The sequence below is a fragment of the Hemiscyllium ocellatum genome, chromosome 19 (genome assembly GCF_020745735.1).
Source record: "Hemiscyllium ocellatum isolate sHemOce1 chromosome 19, sHemOce1.pat.X.cur, whole genome shotgun sequence".
NCBI lineage: Eukaryota > Metazoa > Chordata > Chondrichthyes > Orectolobiformes > Hemiscylliidae > Hemiscyllium > Hemiscyllium ocellatum.
In genome coordinates, this window is record NC_083419.1 from 50444683 (window position 1) to 50464044 (window position 19362).

Genomic DNA, 19362 nt, shown 5'->3' on the forward strand with positions numbered 1-19362 from the left:
TGTCTCAGTTATCAGCTGGAATAACAACCTCCCTTCTCTGTCTTAGTCAGTGAAAGTTGAACAGTGGAATAGAATCCAAATGGTGTGTTGAATCAGGAACAAGTCTTTGAATGTGATTCTGTTTTTTCCTGATAAACTACCAGCTGCTTGTCAATATGCATGAAACACTTCCCACATCTCGTGCACATTGCATCAGAGAACCAAGTCCCCATTACAAATGATTCATTTCAAGAAGTAAAGAAGAGAAAGGTATCGTGTCATGGTGAGAATACCATGTTTACCTTTCAACTAATACCAAAAGGCAAAGAAGCTTCTCATTTTCATTGAAATGGCTAAAGTAGTTTCTTCCATAACTACTTGGAATTAAATAATTGTTTATGACATATACCTGAAAGATCTTTATTAAAAAAAGAAACATATGTATAGAAACCTTGTTTTGGGGCAAATCAGAATGGAGAGCTGTATTTTTGGACCACTTTACCTTTTATAATCAGTAATCCCAAGGCCAGTCTATGGTAGTTTTAAGAGTAAATCGTTTTACTTCTGTCCAGAAAATATGTGTCTCTTGCTCATACAGGTATTAAAGAAGGAAGATAACGTATCATGGCCTGGAACCCTCGCTATCGTCCATTCCTATCTTGCACATAAAGCGGGTATGAAATGGAGTGCATGTTTGATACCAGGAATGGCTTGTTAGTTACAGACTGATATAACACTAGAGCACTGGAAAACTGCTAATGTGACCAGTGTTCAAATCCCAGACCTGAATGACATTTGACTTCCATCTTTCCAGAAAAACTAGCCACATTTTAAACTCACCACCAAAATGTAAAGCTTGCACTTTCGATCAGCTGCGTTTTATAGAAATTGCCCAGTTTCATTTCCATTGAAGTAAATTTAACCAAAAAGGTTGGGCGTTGTCTATTACTGACCTTCAATGTTAGTTTTATGTTCTGGCAGTAAGTTGAATGTCTACTCCTGTGAGTTTCTACTACTCATGAGAGGGCACTCTACTGCAATAGAGGAAAACTAGTGTGCAGAATTCCATCATGTTTAGCAAATTGAACGATCTAGTAGTTTGGCTATGCCATCAAAATGTCTCTAAGCTGAACATCCTAATGCCCAGAGGCACATTGTTGATCTGGAGAGTGTGGAATAGAAAAGAAATGCATGAAATCTGCGATACCTTGGATTAGCACTTTGATAGACAAGAGCTGAATTTATTATTGTTACTACTGATAAAATGGCATTAGGTCTGTGAGCAGGGCATTCTTCATTCTTCTTACATCTCCGACTATTGCCTTCTGTCACCAGGATGATTTTTTAAAATCTAGAAGCTGAACAATTTAGACCACATCTACCTTCCTAGCCTCTGTTATTTCATTTTGAACTAATCAAAGTGATGTGTGCAGGGAGGGCAACAGTTCTTTCCAATTGTCCCACATTACAATTGAAAAGTTACTGCCCCATGATATTCTCTTTCAGAAAATAAATATGCCCAACAAATAAAGAGAAAAATGTTTGAATGACATGTGAAAGCTGAATTTATAATTAGAAGGCTGATGAATTTGGATAGCAGTACCAACTTGGAATGGCTACTAAGACTGCAAGTGTAAGAGAGCTTAATTAGCATGCACAGCTGAAACCAAGACAGAATTGGCTTAATAACTTAGTGTTTATTGATATAATTCCCTTCAACAGTAAAGAATGAATAAATTACTGAGGCCAATGCTTCAATAATGTAATTAATACATTTTGGGCAAATATCTCCAAACATAAACATAAATAAATTAAATTACAATGCAATCATTATGAAAAATTTCTTGTGACTTTCTTATTTTAAAAAAAAGTTCTATATTTGTTCAGAACCAGTCGTAGTTGTGAGTATGGTCATCAAGCTGAGAAGTTGATTTGCAGATGTTTCGTCCTCTGACTAAGTGACATCTTCAGTGCTTTGGAGCCTCCTGTGAAGTGCTGCTGTACTGTGTCGCTTGTAATTTATTTGATTCCGTTCCTGCTTTTTCCGATTGTCTGTTCAGGTTGTTCGTTGTGGCTGGTCTATTAGGTCTCGGTCTGTGTGCTTGTTAATGGAGTCTGTAGATAAGTGCCATGCTTCTAGAAATTCTCTGGCTGTCCTCTGTTTGGGCTTGTCCAATGATTGTTGTGTTGGCACAGTCGAATTTGTGGTCCTTGACGTCTGTGTGTGCCTACTAGAGGCACTTAGTTGTGGCGTTTGGTAGCTAGTTGGTGTTCGTGGATGCGGATTGCTAGTTGTCTGCCTGTTGACCCTATATAGTGTTCGTGCAGTCTTTGCATGGAATCTTGTAAATTATGTTTATCTTGCACATGATGAGTATCAGGTCTTTTGTGCTGGTGAGTTGCTGTCTGAGTGTGGCTGTCGGTTCATGGGCTGTCATGAATCCCAGTGATCAGAGACGTCTGGCTGTCAGTTCTGAGGTGTTTTTATGTAAGGTAGCATGGCAAGTGAGTTAGGTCATGGCATGTCCTCGTCATTTCCCTCTGACCAATACACCTAACACAATGGGAAATTTAGCATAGCCAATTCACCTGACCTGCACATCTTTGGACTGTGGGAGGAAACCTGAGCACCCTGGAGGAAACCCACACAGTCACGGGGGGAACATGCAAATTCCACACAGACAATTGCCTGAGGCTGGAATTGCACCCAAGTCCCTGGCACTGTGAGGCAGCAATGCTAACCACTTGGTGATGATGAAATAATTGAGATATTTTAGTTGTCTCATCAGCAGGGCAGCATGATGGCTCAATGGTTAGCAATGCTGCCTCTCAGCACCAGGGACCTGGGTGCAATTCCAGCCTGAGGCAATTGTCTGTGTGGAATTTGCACATGCTCCCTGTGACTGCATGGGTTTCCTCTGGGTGCTCCAGTTTCCTCCCACAGTCCAAAGATGTGCAGGTCAGGTGAATTGGCTATGCTAAATTGCCCATTGTGTTAGGTGTATTGGTCAGAGGGAAATGAATCTGGGTGGGTTACCCTTCAGAGGGTCACTGTGGACTTGTTGGGCCAAAGAGCCTGTTTCCACACTGTAGGGAATCTAATCTATTCTAAAAAAGCTGTGAGCAATGCGAGCTACATTTGTTGCCTACCCTAGTTGAACTGAGTAGTTTGTTTGGTGAATCAGAGGACAGATACATGAGTCGCTTGGAGTCCAGAACATATAAGAATGATAGATGTATTTCTCTAAAGGACATTGGTAAGCCAGATAGGTTTCTACAAATAATTGATGATGGTTGTCATTGTTCTCATTGATCAGACTAGCTTAATAATCCAGGTTTTTAATTGAATTAAAATTCTACTAGTTGCCATGCTTAAATTTGAGTCCCTGCCCCCACAGCTTTTAGCCTGGGCCTCTACATTACTGGTTCAGTGATATCACCCACTATTCCATCCTCCTCATAGCCAGCAGATCAAAAATATAAACATGACGGAGATGGAATATGTGCCTATCTGATTGTTCTATAATTGTCTGTAAAATAAAAGATGTTTGTAATTTTATATATAGTTCTAATAGCTTTTTTAAAATTTAAATGATTATGTTTAGAAAAATGAGTATGTTTTATTTTAATGTTGCATTCTCAGTGAAAGAGGAGGAGAAGAGGAAGCTGTTAAAACGAGGGAGCGAATTAAAGAGTGAACATGAACAACTGGAGATGAAGGATAGGCTGCTCAATAATGCTGTTACGGTGAGATTACATCACTACTTCTCTCCCCTATGTACTGGTTGTAATGAAATGTTCAAAGAATCCATTATGTATTTGTTCCATCCCTTTCCTTTCTCTTTCCTGTTTTTTTTTCTCTTCCCTTCTATCTAGTGATAAGGGATGGTATTGCATATTTACTATTACAGTTAATAAAGCAGTACAGGTGAAGCCGCAAGCTCTTCTCTAACTGTAACCTGGAGTAACAAAGCAGAATGTATACATTTGCACAACGAGATCAGTCCTATTAATTACATCTTTCATTTATTCTCCATTGCCCAACCTTATCCTCCCACAAACCTCTGTTCCTGTGAAACATTTCCCTTCATATGTCTGTTGAAAAAGTAATTAAACTTTGGTAATGAAGACAGGTTCCAGTACCACCATGATTACAGTTCATCAAGCTTGCAACCATGTAATTGGACGTTCAAAATAGACTTACTGATTCACTTGAATTTATTTTATTGTAGTATTCACCTTAAAAGTTTTTTTTCATTTATGACTGGCAATCTTTGAGCAGTTAATGTAATAGGACAAAAATCACATTCTCCCTCCTCTTGCAAATATGGCTTCCTTGAAGACACAACACATCTCATGCATACAGCTAGAGACGAGATAAAATCATATTTGAAAAGAAATTTATTGTAGTTTAATTATTTAAGTATTTAAAAACTACAATCAAGTAATTCTGTAAGATTATGTTCCACTTGCAAAGATAGAGTATAAAGGCAATAGGAGTATACTTAAGAGGGAAATTAGGAGGGCAAAGAGGGGACATGAGATAGCTTTGGCAAATAGTTAAGACGAATCTGAAGGGTCTTTGCAAATAGATCAAGGACAAAACGGAAACAAGGGAGAGAATAGGACCCCTCAAAGATCAGCAAGGTGGCCTTTGTGTGGAGCCACAGGAGACAGGGGAGATACTAAATGAGTATTTTGTATTAGTATTTACAGTGGAAAAGGACATGGAAGATATAGAATGTAGGGAAATACATGGTGACATCCTGCAAAATGTCCGTATTACAGAATAGGAAGTGCTAGATGTCTTGAAACGCATATAAGTGAGTAAGTCCCCAGGACCTGATCAGGTGTACCCAAGAAGTCTGTGGGAAGCTAGCGAAGTGATTGCTGGGCCTCTTGCTGAGATATTTGTATCATCGATAGTCACAGGTGAGGTGCCGGAACACTGGAGGTTGGCTAACGTGGTAACACTATTAAAGAAAGGTGGTGAAGACCAGCCGGGGAACTATAGACCAGTGAGCCTGACATCGGTGTTGGGCAAGTTGTTGGAGGAAATCCTGAGGAACAGGATGTACACTTATTTGGGAAGGCAAGGACCGATTAGGGATAGTCAACATGGCTTTGTGCAAGGGAAATCATGTCTCACAAACTTGATTGAGTTTTTTGAATAAGTAACAAAGAGGATTGACGAGGACAGAGTGGTGAACGTGATCAGTAAGGTGTTCGATAAGGTTCCCCATGGGAGGCTGGTTAGCAAGGTTAGACCTTATGGAATACATGGAGAACTAGCTATTTGGGTACAGGACTGGCTCAAAGATAGAAGACAGAGGGTGGTGGAGGGTTGTTTTTCAGACTGGAGGCCCGTGACCAGTGGAGTGCCACAAGGATCAGTGCTGGCCCTCTACTTTTTGTCATTTATATAAATGATTTGGATGCAAGCTTAAGAGGTACAGTTAGTAAGTTTGCAGATGACACTAAAATTGGAGGTGTAGTGGATAGCGAAGCAAGTTACCTCAGATTACAACAGGATCTTGATCAGATGAGCCATGGGCTGAGGTGTGGCAGATGAGAGTTTAATTTAGATAAATGTGAGATTCTGCATTTTGGGAAAGCAAACCTTAGCAGGACTTATACACTTAATAGTAAGGTTCTGGAGAGTGTTGCTGAACAAAGAGACCTTGGAGTGCAGGTTCACAGCTCCTTGAGAGTCACCAGTAGATAAGTTAGTGAAGAAGGTGTTTGGTATGCTTTCCTTAATTGGTCAGAGTATTGAGTACATAAGTTGGGAGGTCATTGTGTGGCTGTACAGAACATTGGTTAGGCCACTTTTGGAATATTGCATGCAATTCTGGTCTCCTTCCTATTGGAATGATGTTGCGAATCTTGAATGGGTTCAGGAAAGATTTACAAGGATGTTGCCATGGTTGGAGGATTTAAGCTATTGGGAGAGGTTGAATAGGCTGGGCTGTTTTCCCTGGAGCGTCGGAGTGACCTTATGGACGTTTACAAAATCATGATGAGCATGGATAAGGTAAATAGACAAAGTCTTTTTCCCTTCGGCGGGGGAGTCCAGAACTAGAGGGCATAGGTATAGAGTGAGAGGGGAAAGATATAAAAGAGACCTAAGGGGCAACCTTTTCATGCAGAGGGTGGTGCATGTATGGAATGGGCTGCCAGAGGAAGTGGTGGTGGCTAATACAATTGCAACATTTAAGAGGCGTCTGGATGGGTATATGAATAGGAAGGGTTTGGAGGGATCTAGGCCAGGTGCTGGCAGGTGGGACTAGATTGGGTTGGGATATCTGGACAGCTTGGACGTATTGGACCAAAGGGTCTGTTTCCGTGCTGTACATCGCTATGACGATTTCAGATATCAAACACGACACAATACTTTGCTTTCCAAAGGAATGAGGTGTTATCAAAAGTAGGTGAGGAGCAACTGATTTTTAAAAAATGCTGTGGTTATGCTCACAGTGAATAGTAAAGCAATTGCTCTTTTTCTAAATAACATTAATTTGTGCTGTTTTAGATCATAAAATTGCAATAAAATGTCAAAGATGAAATCACATATCAAGAGTGCAGCCTACATTCCAAGATAGATTGTAATAGAAGAATATGACAATAGCAGCATTGATTTGAGTGTTAAAGAAGTAATTGGAAGAATGTTTGAGTGACATTAGTGAAGAACAAAGAAAAGAATTGAGTATCAAGAAGTTTGTTTGCTTTCATTTTATGAATACTGTATAAATGTTGTTATATGAAATGTCGTGTCTGTATACAATGCTGTTTACAAATCTAACAGCTGACTGTCATATTGATCATTCTTTATTTGTCAACCATGTCATTTGTAAATGCCTAATTTCACTATTTCTGATCTGTTTTCCATTCTAATGGAAGTCTAATTTTCACTATTAGTCTTACAGTTGGCCATACAAATTCTATTATACACCAAGCTTCAAACAATTAATTGTGTTGGATGCAGCTAGTAATCATGCTACCGTATCAGCACAAATTTTCATCCCAATGTTTGTCGTCTTCCTAATACAAACAGAATTCTGCATTTTAACACTGGGATGGTAATGCAAGGAACATCAAGGGAGAACGTGATTTTAATGTTTTTGTTTACGAGGGGTGAACTAACACTATGGGAACACATTCTTGATGTTTATCATAGTAAAGAAAGAGCAAATATTCATTAGTATATAACCCGTGATAAGAAGTTATATTTAACAAAGCAGGTTTGAAAAATGATATTTCAAGGATGTGAAAAAAATGAATCTTAAAAATTGTTTCCACTGTTTTGAGAATTGGTAACGAGAGGAAATAAACTCAAGATTAAACAAAGTAAAGGTGAGTTTCAAAAATTGTATTTATACCAAAGGCTATTAGAGCATGAAATAAGTAGCTGTTGAGACAGAGGTTACCATATACAGTAATTTAAAAGGAAACTATGAATGATTTTTTTAGAATAAAAGAAGGTAAAGGCAAAACGAATTTGAGCAGTGCTCTTCGCTGAAAGTCTTACTGGGCTAATGGGCTGTATAGTCTGTTATGTAATCAAATTGTATTGTCTATATGTAGGCTAGAAGAGTGATTTGTTGAGTAACTTCCTAATTAATGAAATATGCCAACTGAAGAACTGTTGTCTAACTTTTATTTACTTAACAGAAATGTTTAGAATTGAAAACAAATCTCATAGCTAAACAGAAAGGAACTCAGGCCTCTCTGGAGCGTGTGAAAACCTTGATTAGACTGATGCAGAGTGAGCAAGTGATCCAGGTTACAATGATGACAACCACAGCCACCTCTCGAGCATCTCCGTTGGTTTCCCTCCCATGGATCAAGCCTTCCGCTGCCGTAGGGACCACTCCAGCCACCTTGAAGCAGCAATCACAAGGAAAGAACTAAAGAAACTGGACAAATCCATATTTAATTGCTATCGTTTGGGAATATTTACACAATTTTTTGTGTGGAAAAGTGGGGTTTCATAACTTATCGATGCAGTACAGTATGCAGAGACTGTTGGAGCAAAGAAATGCACCATATAGGTAGTTTGTACTGTGACTGCAATTCTTTAAGCTCCCACTTTGAGAGCTGAAGAGATTTTAATTTTTTTAATTTTGTTTTTATGTTGGCCTTAATCTCCTGATTCTGGAACCAGAAAATGGCCACTGAAAAGGAGTTTTTGACATCCCCCCAAACAGGTGTTTTGAACATCAGTTTGCCTCATGGGAGAGAGAAGAAAACAATGGAACATACTGCAGTAGATTGACAATTAACTCAACAAAACTGTAATATATAAAGCATTTTCCTTTGAAATGGGAATTTTTTTTAGGACTGTACATTACTGTAACTAAGTTCAAACATGCAAGACAATGTCTGACATATTTATTCAGGTGAAGCGCAAAAAATTGTTTTATTGTGTATGTATGGGTCTTCAGAGCATTCAAACAAAGTTTAATTTTTCAGTATTAATATAGGTAAGAAACATATTTAAAATGAAGTATGAGGTTAGTATTTAAGGTGGGATACTTAGTACAGTATTTTCCTGCTGATGCCTATGGAACATGTTTTATCAAGTATTTAAAGGATACAAATGCAAAGCATTTTTTGCAACTCCTTATTGTTGACATTTTTTTGTGCAGATCTATATAGTAGGTATCTTAGGGAAGCCATTTTTTTTTAGTATTTTGTTGGTTTGCCAGATTTATATTTAAAAATGCCAAAAATGTGTTTCTTCCTCCTCCAGCACTGTATTTGTAAACGTGACAGTTTAGCAAACCCTGGGATGGTGATAACATTTGGGGAGTTGGGGGCAGGGGTGCAAGGATGAGGGGATGTTGCTACATGGTACATGAAACTGCCTCAGAATCATTACAAATAATTGGCATTTAAAATGTCAATGCTGGAGTCAAGGGACACAAATTTGTAAAGGGTTTGCAGCTTTCTGTGGACCTTTTTTCCTTTCATATTTCATAAATTATACTCTAGTAGGCTTTGATTAATTTAGGACTGCTACTTGATCCACTAGCTAGTCTTCCTGACAATAAAGGGTCAGCACCTTGGGAGGCCACAGCTATTTGGCATGGGAAGCTTTAGGTCTGCTCTGGCAGTGCATTGTCCCTTCAACCATTTTCACAATTCCGGGAAAAACTGTGCAGTGCAATGCAAATCTATTTTATTACAGTCAACACTTCAATGAACAAGATTTTATATTCTTTTACTGGTGAACAAAAATAAAGAGAACCATAAGATGCTACTGGTTTAATACCAATATGCATTCTGATGTGATTGCAATGTAAATGTTTCAGGTTAAATGTTTTTTGATGACTAAAGAGAAAACAAATTTGTTCAGTTATAAGATATTAAACAGTTGAGAGTTTTTGGGGAGGGAAGGGCGAAAAGAGAAGTCTTGCCCTGTTAGCGTAGATGTTCAAAGGAGCTGTCCAGTGGATAGTGTGCATTGAAACTGAATTCATCCTAATTCTGCCAATGTAGTTCTTTTTTTTAAAAAAAATTAAAACTGATTTGTGAAATCTGCTTGTACATGCTTTTATGAAACCATCTACTGTCAGGTAACTTCATCCCATATTCCAATGAAAGAAATGCATTGACTTTTTTTAGCATATTTGAACAATCAAACCACTTAACATTCCCTTTTGAGTGCCCCAGTTGCTGAATTCAATTTGAACTAATATTTTCATTACATTACATATTTTCATTACAAAAAAACATAGAAGAGTATAAATAATATCAACTATCAAGCCTCTCTCTTTATCTCTATATATATTGATAAAAGAGTCTAAAAATTATGTTTGTCCTGCTGGCTCCTTAGACCCCTCAATTTGATTGTTGAAATCAAACATACAATGTGGCATCTCTATTCACAGCAAAGTCATCCCCCCCCCCCCCCCCCCCCCAACCCCACTTCCTTTATGAAATAAAAAGCAAATACATATGGCTGGAGAAAGTTGTCCCCTGCAGTTCTCTTTTGCTTAGGCCCACCCACAAATTGATAATTTCAGTCACAGAAGTGTACTGTTTATTTCTGATGTTAACCACCTCAAAAATCTCTCAATTTTACATTCTGACAATGTACCAAGTTCAGTGCATGCAAGTGATGTGTATAAATTTTTGGTGGTTTTTAATTTATCTAATGGGAAATAATTTTAGTATTTTACTTGTACAGGGTTCTTTCAAGCTCTACTGAAGAAGAAAAGACATAATTTTAAAATATAGATAATAAATCTGCACTTCATAGTTTTCAGGGTGAAATACAATATATTGTACTAGTATAGTGGGGCTCCTGTTTGTAGATACATTGAAGAGTTATACAGTGCCCATGCTATGGGTGAGTTTTTTTTAATGCTCTACTGCTCCTGGGATACTTGACTATAAGTTGGAATTTGTGAAAAGAAAGGAATTCCAAAAGTAGGAAGCCAAAAAAATTAACTCGCTCAATTCTAAAAGTCTGGATTTCTTCTTTGTGTTAGGCCTTGTCCTTTTACTCCTATTTTCCAATCAGAAGCATTTCTCAGGTAGAGACGAACCAAAATAGATGATTGGAGTGCATGGTATTTTTAGGCCCAATAGCTAAAGTGGAGTAGTACTTTTCTAAAAAAAAAACTATTTACTCCTTTTTATTACAACTCATTTTAAACTTTAAAGGAGCAATCATTTATCGTACTCTAAAGAATTCTTGTAATTTGATAGTAGCTCTCTAGCAAGTGCCACTATTTAATTTTACTAAAGTTTTAATGCATAATTTTTACTTTTAAGAGTAGGTAGTCTAATATTGAGGAGTTAGGTGGGAAAAGGAGAATTATGTGATTTAATTGTGTGCTAAAGTTTGTTACACAAGTAATATCAGATTCTACATTATTACAGGGTGGTTGAGTAAATCTTTATTGAAATATTTAAAAGTAGTATTGTAGTTTTAGGTTTGAAAACCTTTACTTTTTTGCTGGAATGTTCCTTAATATTTGCTAACAAAAGTCAGCTACAAATATAAATTAGAAAGAATCTGAAAGAAATCAGTTACATAGTATTTTCAACATGCTGCAAGCATGCATAAACACACTCAGGCTTCTCAAAAGCACACTGCGTTCAGTGCAAAGATTTTGACAGCATTCCAAATGTGTAGTAGTGTATTGAATGCGTGATCTGTTACCACAGTAGCAGAATAATCTTGCACTAACTATCCTTAGGTGCCATACATGTAAGAGCCTTAAGTAACAAATTTCTGTTGCAATTATTTTAATATCCCACTACATATTCATGTATAACTGAATGATGGTCAAGGATATCACTGAAGCATTGTTATATTCATGCCTTCTATTATGTTGCAAAATGAAAAGACTTTATAGATTATTCCACTTCACCAGAAGAAATATTTTGTATTGATCATCTGTTTATTCTGATTTCATGCTTCTTCCAAGAAACCTACAAAATATTATTTCAGTGAATATAATTTGTTTTTATTTATTTATCTGAATAAGTAATTCACAACTGATGCAGAAACTGCTATATATGGACGGCAGATTAATTTTAAAAGATGCAAAATAACAAATTGTATTTAATTTGTGCTGTAGATATATTTGATTTTTTTTTTCTTCTGATGGGCCTTTTTTTAGAATCCCTAAGCCAACAAGCATGCAGTGCCTTTAAAGGCAGAAATTTAAGAAGGGCGGGAAAGCACAGCCACACCACCTCATAGAACATTGTAAATACAGTTAGGCGGGAGAAAACATGGTAGTGCTTGTGATCACGTTACAATTGATTGGGTTACTAGGTTAATCGATGTACAGAAAATACAGTAGAGAGTAGGATGCCTGCTCTTCTAGTTTAAAGAGGTTCACTTGGCGGAGCAGTGCTAAGCAGATTAATGGAACTAAGAAACATTGTCACAGTTGTTTATTATGTAAAAGAAATGTCTTAAATAAACTGGGACAAAGAGAAAAGAGAAAAAAAATTAAAAATTAACATTGTATCATTACACAAATGGTCTTTTTTTCTGTTTTCACTTTGAGTTTTGTCACACTGTTAAATGTGTTTACCATGATTGTCTACTTCTAGTATCGTGAACTTTCAAATACAGATTACACATTGCATCTTAGTTTTATGTGATAATTTCTAAATTACAACTGCTGTCAAACCTCCATTTGTACAAATAGCCTGTGTTGAGAATTGCCAGTATTTCTTTCCACTGCTTCCTAGTACCTTCCATTTATTTATTTTATTAAAGTCACATCTGAGTTCAGAAATTCAATAAATAGAGAGATGCAATCTGTGCCACCTTTCTGTAGTATTGCATGCTGTTCCTGGTTATTAGATTTGATTTGTTCTGATTCTTTACCTAAAATAGAAGTCCAGCTGTATCTGAAGTTTTTGCTGACATTGCTTGTTGCTTGTGTGCATGGAACAAAATATTTAGATGGGCATTAGTGCTTTCCTTTTTCCTTAAAATATGATAAAGATGCACACTAACCACTGGATGGGTGCTCTACTTAAAGCAAAAAGTTTAAAATATATAATTCTAAGTAATCACTATTGAATGAATATTCTTTGTTACACATTTGTAAGAAAACACATCAGTATTATACTGTTCTACTACTTTGTTGATATCTGTGTGGCTCTGCCCATGGAATGTGGAAGATCAAAGTACAAATGATATGTTGAGTGGATTTGTGAGCATTTGTTTTAAGGTGTGGTAGTGTAGCAATAAAAAAAACATAAAAAGCATTTTAAAAAAAAGCTTACCACAAGATGCAGAAAGTGTTCAGATGACAGATTTGTAAATGAGTTACATTTTTCTTAAAAAAAATCCATGTATTTACAGATTCTTCATGTAATGGCAAAAATATTCTGAATGAAAATCAAGCTGTTTGTTGACATTTGGTGCTTATTGTATTTTTTCCCCCTCCTGTTTTGTTTTAGACATACACCCACCAAAATGTTATTTTGTTTGTTACATACCTGATCCATCTCAGATTAGAATACTGAGAGGTGGATTCTGGTAGCTGAAGATCAAACTCACTGTACCAGAGAATACAGCCTCCACATTTTTACATTGTTTTTTATTCTCCCCTTGGCCCTGCTTGCATGATTTATTCACTCATTATAGTTTATTTACTGTCAGCTATTTTCTAACTTGTACAGGTATGACTATTATCAGTGTGTTAATCAATTAAGAGTACTGAGATGACAGTTACTGACAATTACTAAGATTTTGCTTTCCTAAGTAAGAGTGCCTCTATTGAATCAATATTTCAAACTAACTCAAAGGAATCACCTGGGTAAGGGAAATTAACATAGATGTTTTATATATATATCACTTATCAAAGATGAGGGCAGAATTTTATCAAAGTAGAGCTGAGCTATTGGAACCTTGGCCTTGCCTCTTCACATGGCATTAGTATCTCTGGTTTTGATCTTCCTGACCAGAGAGGGTGGCCAGGATGATGCACCAAATCTGTCAAAGTAACAATATCTGGTGATAGAAACCCTGGCAGGCCACAGAATTGCTGAATTTGTGCAGTAATCCCTGGTTTCATCAACTGGACTAGTTAAGGGAAAGAAAGCAGTAGGATTAAATAGACCATTCATAAGTTGCCAGACTGTGACAAGTGAGTTATCATAAGGATTGGTGCTTGGTCTTGAGCTGTTCACAACCTGTATCAATGACTCTGATGTAAAGAGGCTGGAAGAATATAGCAAGTCAGGTAGCTTCAGGAGATGGGGAAGTCAGCATTCCATGTATAACCTTTCTTCAGGAATGGAGGTGGGAATGGAAGAGCTGCAGATAAAGAGGGAGCGGAGAGTTTTGCATGGGGAGGGGTAGTGAAAGGTGATGGGTATGACCTGGTTGTTCGATGGGAGGGATGAATCTGGCTGGAAAGAAGGGGTCGGTAGGTGGAATGGAAGGGAGGAGGTGGTCTGGAAGGGGGGGGTGGGGTGGTCAGGGGATGGGTGGGAAAGTTATTTGAAATTGGAGAACTCAATATTGAGTCCTCCGAGCTGGAGGCTGCCCAGGCAGAAGATAGGGTGCTGTTCCTTCAACTTGCAGTCTGTTTCACTGTGGTAATGGAGGAGGCCGAGAATGGACATGTCGGAGAGGGAGTTAGAAGGGGAATTAAAATGGACGGTGACTGGCCCTTACATACCTGGCTGAGATGCTCGGCAAAACATTCCCTTCATTTACATTTGGTCTCCCTGATGTAGAGAAGACCACATCGGAGCACCATAAGTAAATTAGGTTGGAGGAGATGCAGGTGGATATCTGTCTAACCTGGAAGGACTGTTTGAGGTCCTGGTCTGGAGGTGAGAGAGGTGGTGTGCTGGCAGGTTTTGTATCTTTAATGGATAGAAGGGAAGGTACAGGGTGGGGGGTATGTTGGTAGGGAGGGTGGCACGAACCAAGGAATGATGGAGGGAACGGTCCTTGCAGAAGGCAGAGAAGAGTGGGGAGGGAAAGATGTTCTTGGTGGTGGGGTCTAGTTGGAGTTGATGGAAGTGTTTGAGGAAACATAAAATCAGACTGCAAATTGGAGGAACAACACCTTATCTTCTGACTAGGCAGCCTATAGCCTGGAGGACTCAACGTTGAACTCTCGAATTTCAAATAACCTTCCCACCCATTCCCTGACTCCCTTTTCAGCCCAGCTAACTCCCCTTCCATACCTCTGACCGACTCCTCCTTCCTGCTATCAAATGGATTCATCCCTCCCATCAACTAACCAGGTTGTACCCACCACCTGCGTTCACCTATCACTACTGCACCATTCTGCCCCTTTCCTCAACCATAACCCACCCTCCCTCCCTCTCTTTCTGTGCAGCTCTACCTTACCCCACCTCCACTCATGAAGAAGGGTTATACTCAAAACATTGACTTCTCCACTTACTGATGCTGCCTGGCTTGCTGTCTTCTTCCAGCCTCCTGCCTTCTACTTTGGATTCCAGAAGTTGCAGGGTTTTTTTGTCTCCAAATGTTATAATAGCAGAGAAGGCTTAAGGTACCAAATGGCTTATTCCTGTGTCTAATTTTGTAACCATAAGAAAGGAAAGAAGATCCAAGAATACTGCCTCTGATTTCCCTTTTAGCTTCTAACTATGGGAGGACAGGCATTTTTTAGAGCAAGACTCTCTACTCTGTCACCACCAGCAAGAAAGGCCACCAGGCCTTCAACTGGCAATCAGGTACTTAACTGATGACTTAGTAAGCATCGACGTCACCCTGGTCCCAGGACAGTAATGTTCTTTCTCACCTCAGGCCATTGGTTGCACAGCTGTACTGAGGACCAGGATCAGCAAAAAGGTAAGTGATTTCATAAGATAGATCCTTGATTGGGGAAAGGGGGATCAAGAGCTTGGGAGATGAAGGCAAGGTGGTGAAATGTCAGTAGTTACCTTGAAGCTCTCTATCCATGTCCTCTGACCAGGGCAAATCAAAGCCTCGCACCCTCATTTTGGTCAGCAAGCTGTTATGTTGTAGGAGAGGGAGTTCCAGCGACCCAGCGACAAAAGAACAAAGATTTAAGTCCATGTAAGTGGTAAAGTTCATGAATTTGGGAGATGCTATCAAATGAGCCTTGGTGTTTTGAACAGCATCTTAAGGATTGTACACATTCCTGAGATAGTGTCAGTACTGGAAGGAGTGTCTAAATTTGAGGATTTAGTAAGAGAAAGTGAGGACTGTAGTACTGGAGGTCAGATTCGAGAGTGTGGCACAGCAGGTCAGGCAGCATCTGAGGAGCAGGAGCATAAACCCTTCATCAGGAAACCTTGGATGCTGCCTGACCTGCTGTGTTTTTCCAGCACCACATTCTCGACTTTGTGGATTTAATGCTCATACTGGTTGGTGTTAAGCTTCTTAAATCTTGTTGGAACTTTACTTGTTCAGGGGATGGAGAGTATTATACATATTCCTGGTTTGTGCCAGCAGTCCAATGTCACAATGAAGACTGATGGCAGGGAAGTGCAGTTAAATGTGAGTAATGTCCAAAACAGGTGAACTGCATAACTTAGAAGAAAGCAAGTGATCACAGCTTGAAGTATAATAGCATATTGTCAGAAGAAGAGCTGTGAATAGCAGCCTTCACCTAAGCCAGGTTGTAAGTTTTGTATCACTGTCTGAAGGCCTCTTTCAATGAAACCAGAATGTTAGTTTCATTCCTGAATTCTTGGCCTAATTTAATGACTCCTGAACAGCTCCATGCGTGTTCCCTATTTGCCTGCGCACCTGCCTGAGTTAATCCTGACAGTGAGAATGATCCTGTTGGCTCTGTGTCACTTTTTAGATCTCATCACTTTTTGGCTTATCCCAAACATGTAAATCAACAATGAAATGCTCAATCAAATTTAATTAGAATTGTCTTGAATCTAACACAACAGAGGCTGTCTCCTTCCCAACATGATGCAGTAGTAATAATATGGTCTAGAGTGTCAAACCAGGGGTGGACTCTTGTTGAGGTGATGGTATCTCATCTGCAAGTTGGAGAGCTGATGACAACTCTGCTGGGGAAAGCCAACTGAATCCCAAGCCAATCAAGCAGTGGGTCTTTCCCTGATGTTAAGACCCTGGGGCAGAAGTACAGTTGAGCAAGAGGTGATAACCAGAGAGAATGGCAGCAAATTTCCTGCACCTTTCTACCACCTCCCTCCCCCCCCCAAAAAAAAACTCAATATTTCCAGTCACCCAATCAAACATTTGGTGCTTTTGACCAAGGGTTCTCTTTACCAGCCTCACAATGGCAAGTTTACTTGCTGGTTGCAGCATAGTGACAGGTCCACCTGAGTTCATCCCAGCAGTGGAACAAGAGGGCTGTACATGTTCATTAATTGGCAGCAGGGCAGAAAAGTTGCTCTGAGCATTCCCACCCAGAGCTTACTTCTGCCAGAGGCCCCTAATTAAGTGTCCTTCCCACCTCCAATCCTGTTACCTCAGGGAACAGAAATTTCCACCTGGAATGACTACTCTCTCTAAAAAGTTAAGAAGTCAGACAATCTGCCACAGTTACATGCAAACTCCAGCAAATGAATGTTGGAATTTATATCAAGACCACAGAGTAGTGAGTTTACACTTGCAGTTTTTTTTGTGAAATTAGCAATTGTGATCTGATTTAGAAGATCTAGTACAAAACATGGTTTTAAGTGTGACAATATGCACAGTGGCAAGCTGTTGTTTAAGAAGGTGCTTTCATTGTCACTGAGCAAAGAATCACAACTAAGCAAGAGCACCTGCATTTTCAAACTGAGCAGGGAATAAAAAGAATATCAGCCTTGTTGGCAACCCATGACATCCTGTTTTGGAAGAATCATCAAGACTATATCTTAAAGTATAGTAACTAGATTGAATCCAAATAACTAAAAGCTCATAGCTTTGACAAGACAGCCAAGGTCAGGCCACACAATTATGAACCATCTGGAGAGCAAGTGCTGACTAATAAACTTACCTTATCATACACCCTGAGGCAATTTGCAAAATATTTTGAAAATAATTTGCCCTTTTTTTTCCATAAACATGACTCCCATTTAACACTTGACTGTGATAGAACCATTTGAAAAATAAATGAATACGTGAAGCATGTCTACAAATGAATGTGCTTACAAACAAGTATAATGAATACCACTTGGCTCTCATGTTCATTACAAGCTTCCAATTGAACACTTGATTTTTGAGAATAACTAATCAGATAGGGCACTGTTGCATTTCCTCCTCAGTAATGATGAGCTGGCCATGCTGAGCTTTAAGGTTCATGACTGTATTGGGACCTGATGAGTATCCCCAGACCTTGTTATTTCTTACTTTGCACAATATGCTATGACAAGTTCTGTAAAATACTTTCTGACACCATTCTAACATTTTTTCTATTTCTATAAGTAGCCTCAAGGAGAAGCATAGTCATCACAACTCTAAATCCTGTAGCACTTCACTCTTTGTTACACAATATAGAGAAAACACCAGCTTAGATCTACTTTACATATTGTATGTGGACAATAGGAAGTGGGTGCACCAGGAGAACTATAGTGCTCGTGAGCAAGAACAATTGGTGAGATGCTGTTGACAGGAACAAGATACTGCTGATCAGTTAGACAGCTTATATTTTACCACCACTGGGAGGCTCAAGGATCTGATCCTCACATGGCTTGCATTTAAAGCAGATTCATGTTTGAACTGGATATTTCTTGTTGAAGTTTATGCCAAGTAGTTGAAGGCATCCACTAACCACAAATGGAACTACAGTCCATGAAATGTATAGTAACTCAAGAAATGTTCAATAGCCCAGTTCCTGGTCATCAAGATTTTAAACACATCATGAATGCTCAAGCTGCAGCCTTATTAATCTTATGTTTGTTCTAATTGAAGTTGTCTTGTTAGCTTCAGCTTACCAGAAGTAAAGATGCATTATGCAGAATCATACATGATTATCCATGGATGCAATTGATGTAAATGAGGCTGTTGACAAGCTAAAACTATAAATTATTTGAGGCTTATGATATGCAGTAACTAGCTATCCCCAAGGGAGGATTTGAGCACTGAGTTAGGTCTCATAACATGCAAAGTGTAAGGGTTAAGTTTTAAATTAACCTACCCATGGTGAATTGAAGATTGAATCAGATGTGGTGTAAACTGGCAGTAATTCTGATTTGGAGGTGCTGGTGTTGGACTGGGGTGTACAAAGTTAAAAATCACACAACACCAGGTTATAGTCCAACAGGTTTAATTGGAAGCACTAGATGAAGGAGCAGTACTCCAAAAGCTAGTGCTTCCAAATAAACCTATTGGACTATAACCTGGTGTTGTGTGATTTTTAGCTTTGGCAGTAATCCAACCTTGTCAATTATCTGCTGCTTCAGGTTATGAATCTACCAACATGGGAATGCAGCATGATAACAAATATTGAGTACATACCTCTTCAAATGTATTTTATTCCAAATTTTCTTGAATAGTGTAGAAAATAGGCAATTCTATAAAATTTGTGGCATCTTTGATACTCAATTTGCTCCAGAGGCTAACACTCCCAATACCATTAGCTTATCTGCACGAGTGTACTGGGGAATAACCTAGGAAACCACACCACCAGACCAAAACACCTTGAACAGTAATTGAATCCTGGTTTAGTGCTGTGTCCTAGATGAAATAAGACAATATTTGGCAAGAATGTCAATGGCTTCTGCCCTCTACAAGCTAACTCACTCATGGAGCTATCACTCTACCACTGCATAGTTATCACTAAGCCTTATAGATTTCAACTTACACTATTTCATGTATCATGTCCACTCATAAGCTCTTACCCACCATATCCTCCCAAACTGCACATCTTCCCTATCTCTGCACTCACTATGGGACACCTCACCACCTCTTCTGCTCATACCACACTG

The 19362-nt window shown here is 38.7% G+C and overlaps 1 protein-coding gene across 1 annotated transcript in view; it reads left to right on the top strand.

The window, feature by feature from the left end:
* phf21b (PHD finger protein 21B) overlaps positions 1-8281 on the top strand; it is a 212883-nt gene extending 204602 nt beyond the window's left edge. Inside the window, exons 14-16 of the mRNA XM_060839457.1 lie at positions 578-653; positions 3623-3726; positions 7651-8281. Coding sequence (XP_060695440.1) covers positions 578-653; positions 3623-3726; positions 7651-7890 — 420 coding nt within the window. The 3' untranslated portion in view covers positions 7891-8281. The remainder of the gene's footprint in view (positions 1-577; positions 654-3622; positions 3727-7650) is intronic.
* Positions 8282-19362: the final 11081 nt, after the last annotated feature.